Consider the following 6294-nt stretch of genomic DNA (forward strand, 5'->3'; position numbering starts at 1 on the left):
ACAGAAGGCAATTATAAACATAACTATGTTTTTAAAAAGTTCTTCCTGCTGAAAGCTCTGACCCTGAAGCTTATCTTCCTCTTGGTACTTCCAGAGCTTTTACAAACATGTCAGCAACCGAACCAGGAGTCTCCTTGACATAATCAGAATAATTGGAAATGAATCCAAAAAGGGATGGGATTCAATGATTTTAAAATGTTTTTTCAGGTACCTCTTGAAATCATTTTATGTTGCACAAGAGGGATTATATTTAGGGATCAAGTGAATAGGCTGTGAAGCAAGAATTAAATTAAAATACCAACCCTCTCACTGACCAGCTGGGTGACTTTGAGCAAATTACTGTGCCTCTCTGAGCACCAGTTTCCTCTTATGTGAAACGGGTCACAAAAAAATGCCAGCCTCACACAAAAGCATGAACACAAATGTTCTTAGCACACTCACAATAGCCAAAAACTGGAAACAACCCAGATGCCCTTCAGTGGATGAATGATTTTTAAAAAACTGAAGTAATCCATAACATGGAACACTTCAGCAATAAAAATGATCAAACTATGGATGCATGCCAACAACCTGGATGAATTTCCAGAGAAATATACTGAGAAATTTTTTTTAAAAGCCAGTCCCAAAAGGTTACATACTATATGATTCCATTTATGTAACGTTCTTGAAACAACAAAATTATTAAAAGAGAGGACAGATTAGTCATTGCCAAGGGGGTTGGGATGGAGAGAGAGGAGTGAGACAGAATAAAGTAGGTGTGGGTATATAAGAGATTCTCCTGATGACGGGCCTGTTCAGTAACTTCACTGTGGTGGTGAATCCACACACCTACACACGTGATAAAATTGCATATAACTAAATATCCTCACACACACATACACAAGTAAAACAGGAAATCTGAGTAAGATCGGTTGATTCTATCAATTTCCATATCCTGATTGTGATATTGAACTATAGTTTTGCAAGACATTACCTACTACTGTGGGAAACTAGGTAAATGGTACATGGGATCACTCTGTATTATTTCTTATAACTGCATGCACATCTAAAATTAACTTAAAATGAAAAGTTTACTTAAAAAAATACAAGCCTCATAGGCTGTCTGTGAAGTTCAAAGGAGATACTATTCTGGGAAGAAAATTCATTCAGTGAATGAATTCATTCATTCGGGCACTGTGTGAATGCTGAGCTTGTAGCAGTGAACAAATTAAACAGAATTCACGCTATAATGGAAATTTTATTCTAGTGGAGTGAGTTGTTATTTTTAAAATTTGTCATAAAATTGGCCTATTAACATTTGCTAACTGAGCACTAGCTTGCATTGTAATGAAAACAGAATTGAAGAGATTACAAAGCATATCCAGGTACGTGGTAGAGTCCAAGGTAGAATTCAGACCCGGATTGCACCCGAGATTGTAGCTCATCATCTTTAAACTCACTGCCTTCAACAAAAGGGTTCTGTTCTCTTTGCAGGGTAACCCAGAGAAGACAGCCGAAGTGGAATGTGGGGACTTTTACAACACCGGGGACAGAGCAACCATTGATTCAGAGGGCTACATTTGGTTCCTGGGGAGGAATGATGACATCATAAATGCCTCTGGGTAGGTGTGGCTGACTCTGGGCTGGCTCTTGTCACCCTCACATATCCTGCGGGATTTTGTTTACCCAGACATTCTGATGGGACCCTCAGCTTAACTGGGAACAGAGCCATGTCCATGGTGTCCTGATTCGGGGCATCTATGCACTGCCCCCAACCACTATGTCCAGAGGAATCCATCAGAACGAAATTCAACAGGGTCTGGAAGGAGAACCATGATAAGACATAGTGCAATTTAAAGAGAGTGGGGGGTGAGACTGGAAAGAGAGACTTTACTTTGGTCCCCATAGGCTGGAGGAGCTTATTTTATGTCTGTTCTCCTCTAATGCAGCACAAGATGTCAAAGGAGAAACAAAATAATAGTAACTAACTTTTATGGAGCATTTACTATGTGAAAACACTCTCCTTGGTGCTTTGTATAACCCAACTCTCAATGTGGGAAGGGAGATTCGATTATTATTCCTGTTTTACCGATGAGGACACTGGGTCACCGACCAGTGGAAAACTTTGCCTAAAGTCTCAAAGATAGTACAGGGTGGTATCCAGATTTGAACCAAGGTAAGAATACCCTGAGCCTGTGTCCCTAACTCCTACATGATTTTTTTTTAAAGACATATTAACTAGAGTAACAATTTCTTCTGGATATTTCAAAGAAATTGAGCCTTTTGTTTCTGAAACATGTTGACCTCTCTCATCTATATATCCATATCTTTATATATATCATATACTGGAAATTTGCTAAGAGTAGATTTTAAATGCTCTTAGCATAGACACAGAAAAGGTAATTCTGTGATGCATGTTACTTTGCCTGACTGCAGTAACCATTTCACTAAGTGTATATATCAAAACATCATGTGATACACCTTAAATATATACAATGAAAGCCAAAACAATGAAATCAAATAAAGTAAACATGATGATACAATGGGGAATAGGATGCAGAATTTGCACGAATATTTAAGAGAAAGTTCGAGGCTTCCAAGACATTTGGTGGTGGGGGAAGCTGCTTGGGCCAGGCCCCCAGAGCTCTGGGAGGGCAAAGCATTGGCCCCCCTCCTTCCGCAGAGGCAGGAGATGAGACGCCCCGGGGAGCATCTGCGCCTTGTGTTTCTCAGCAGGGAGCGTCCAGGGCTTCGCATTTGGGCCCATAACACAGTCAGGTCACGAGTCTCTGGTTCCCTATGACCTTTACCCTTCGTGCCGAGGGAAGACATGACCCTCCAGTGTGTGAGAACTGAGGACCTGGTTCACCCCAGCCCTGGCATCTGATCCTCCAGGTACCGCATTGGGCCGGTGGAGGTGGAGAGCGCCTTGGCGGAGCACCCGGCGGTGGCCGAGTCGGCCGTGGTGGGCAGCCCGCACCCAACTCGAGGGGAGGTGAGGAGAACACGGAGGTCGTGTGTCTGCGTGGGCACTGGGAAGGCCTTATCTACGCAGCCTCGGACCTAGGGTGGAGGGAGGATAGAGCAGGTGTGCATGTGCACTTACACCGTGTGGTCACCAGGTGGCACTGCGGCCTCATCTATAGCTCTGAAAATGATCGGTGTAATACTGAGTGAGCACGTACTATGTGCAGAATCATCTAACTGTCACATATATAATCTAAGAACTGTTATTATATTCTCTTTATAGATAAGAAAAGCAGAAAGAGGCTAAGTAACTTGCTCTCACCGCACAACTAATAAGGGGTACAGCCAGAATAGGAATCGAAGCAACGTGTCCCCAGAGCCCACATTCATTCATACAGCAAGTGTTTACTGAGAAGCTTCTACGGGGATATAATTGCTAATGTAAAAATAATAAATTACCAACGCTTATTAAATGCTCACTGGGTTCCAGGCACAGAACTGTATATACTATAATAATAAAAGTGATGATGAATTAATAACGGTAATGGGAATAATAATAAATTTAAATTAACCAGATATTTTTTATGTATTATCTCATAGAATCTTCACAGAAACACTATAAGGAGCAACCCTTCATTTTCCCCAATTCACAAAGAAGGAAATGAGATCAAGAGAAGTTAAGAAATTTTCCAAGGCATAGAGTGGAAATTAGAAGTATAGGGATTTGAACTTTCCCCCATTTGAACTGGTTCTGTCCTTTTCCAAAGGCCCTGTGCTCTTAACTACGATAGGCTCAAGTGTCAACTCACCTTCCCATTCATTTCCTTTTTAACCATATAACAGGTTGGCATTCACTGTGAGTCTCTGTTTCCGTTCTGCAGGTGGTGAAGGCATTTATTGTCCTGACCCCAGAGTTCATGTTTCATGACCGGGACCAGCTCATCAAGGAGCTGCAGGAGCACGTGAAGTCAGTGACAGCCCCATACAAGTACCCAAGGAAGGTGAGTGAGGGCAGATGGATGGGGTCTGGTCCCCATAAGCGGTGCCTGGTGCTCGGCTGCCCCATGTCTCACAGGGTGGCCCTGGAGGGGGCAGCCAGGCAGCCAACAGCACTGCACTGCCTCCCCAGAAGAAGCAATTCGGGTAGGGGTGGAGCAGAGCCCACCTAATCAATCAGATGGGAGCCTCTATCCTGTGTCAGAAACCCACATAAATCCATTGCTGGCACATTAACTTAAAGAAAAAATCAGACAAGTGTCCAAAGATATTAAAAAAAACTACTTATAATCTTGCAAAATCTGAAAAAGAAATTTAAATTAGCTACTTCCAAACTTTTTAAAACATGATCATAAACATAGTCTGGTTTTGTGTTGCTATAACAGAATACCTGAGACTGGGTAATTTATAAAGAACAAAGGTTTATTTGGCTCATGATTCTGGGACAGCTACATCTGGCACAGGCCTCAGGCTGCTTCTAATCGTGGCGGAAAGCAGCCGGCAGCGGCGGGTACAAGCAGATCACATGGCGAGAGGAAGCAAGAGAACGAGAGGGGAAGTGCCAGGGTCTTTTAAACAACCAGCTCTCACAGGAACTAACAGAGCAAGATCTCACTCTCTACCCCCAACCCCAAGGGAGAGCATTAATCCATTCATAAGGGATCCACCCCATGACTCAAAACAGCTCCCAACACTGCCACACTGGGCATCAGATTTCCACATGAGTTTTGGGGAAGACACATCCAAACTATGAATGATCCACAGTGAGAAATACGTTCAATTTTCAAGCCAATACATATAAACACACATATAACAAACAAAAATTAGCAGGATGATATTTATCCTTATAACACACAATACATTTTGTATGTTTATGTTAATTCATTTGTATTAAGTGCTGTGTGCAACCTACAAAAAGGTTGAACAATAGAGAAATGATTAAGTTATTTATGATATTGATTATTATCCTGTAATTTGAAATCATAGTACAGATTTTTTATTTTTGAGAAAAATATCTCAACATATATTATTAAGATAAAAGTAGGTATTAAGAGAACATACATAATAGTATTCCATTTGTTTAAAAATAAAGTGTGAAGGGATACATAAATGTCAAAAGTTAACATTTTCTTCCTTCGTAGTACTTTGCTGCATTGTCTGAATGTTTACAATCAGTGCATATTACGAAGCTACGTGGCTAATGTTTACTGAGCACTTACTACGTGTGCCCAGTCCTGGACTCAATGTAATATTATTTTATTTAATCCTCTCCACAACAGTGCATATTACAAAGCTACGTGGCTAATGTTTACTGAGCACTTACTACGTGTGCCCAGTCCTGGACTCAATGTAATATTATTTTATTTAATCCTCTCCACAACCTGAGATGGTATAAGCAGCTCATTTTACAGAGACAAAACTGAGGCTCAGAGACTCAAAGTAAACTGCCTGAGCTTACAGGTAATAACAGGCAGAGCTGGATCTCAGACCTGTGTGTGTCTCACAACAAAGTTCATGCTTCTGAAGAGCATGCTTCTGGCTAGGCTGCTTTGTAGGGAGTAGAAGAGATGGTGTGTACCAGTGAGGTCTCTCCTGGAACCTCAGTGTCCCATTTCCTCACCATGAGACCAGGATGAAGGAGCAGCCACCATCTAGATTCCTGCCAGGTGCTGTTAGAAACGGAGGAGAGGATGGCCAGGCTGAGTGACCTGGAGGTGACACGCTTCACTTCCACTCACATTACATTGGTTGAAGTAAGTCACATGGCTGCACCCAACTTCAGGGGTCAGAAGAAGAACCTCAAATACTTGATCAATCAACCCCATTAGGGCCACCACATAGTGTCAGCCTGTGTGGGGGACTGTGAAGGGGCACAGGAGGGGAGTGCGGGAATTGGTAGGAAACGACAGCCGGACTGAGTCAGAATGGATTTGCTTTCTCTCTCAACCAGGTGGAGTTTGTCCCAGAGCTGCCCAAAACCGTCACTGGCAAGATCAAACGGAAGGAACTTTGGAACAAGGAACATGGTCTGATGTAATCAGCAGTAAACTCAGAACCCACCTTGGGCAACTCCCTGGCTGCCTCGGTTTCCCCACGATGATGGGGGTGAGGGTAGATTGTTAAGAGCGTTGATTAGGAAGTGTATTAGGAGTGCCAAGATTCCAAAGTTACTGTTCTTTTAACTTAAATTCAGTTACTATCTTTATCCCAAGTCCTCTGTTCCTTTTGGATTGCTCAAGTGAGCACTTGGCTTGGAGTTGCAGGTAATAAAATGCTAACAGCAACGCCAACAGCACCCTTGTGTTATGCATTTGTTCTGTGAATGAACCTGTGCTAAACGCCTTCCCTCTG

General features: G+C 42.4%; 1 protein-coding gene across 1 annotated transcript in view; it reads left to right on the forward strand.

Moving 5' to 3' along the window:
- The window catches only part of ACSM1 (acyl-CoA synthetase medium-chain family member 1), a 39595-nt gene extending 33615 nt beyond the window's left edge, over window positions 1-5980 (forward strand). The window contains exons 10-13 of the mRNA XM_008584813.1: window positions 1474-1601; window positions 2875-2974; window positions 3828-3947; window positions 5894-5980. Of these exons, the coding sequence (XP_008583035.1) occupies window positions 1474-1601; window positions 2875-2974; window positions 3828-3947; window positions 5894-5980 (435 nt within the window). The remainder of the gene's footprint in view (window positions 1-1473; window positions 1602-2874; window positions 2975-3827; window positions 3948-5893) is intronic.
- Window positions 5981-6294: the final 314 nt, after the last annotated feature.

Source organism: Galeopterus variegatus, unplaced genomic scaffold (genome assembly GCF_000696425.1).
Source record: "Galeopterus variegatus unplaced genomic scaffold, G_variegatus-3.0.2 Scaffold3380, whole genome shotgun sequence".
NCBI classification, from domain to species: Eukaryota; Metazoa; Chordata; class Mammalia; order Dermoptera; family Cynocephalidae; genus Galeopterus; species Galeopterus variegatus.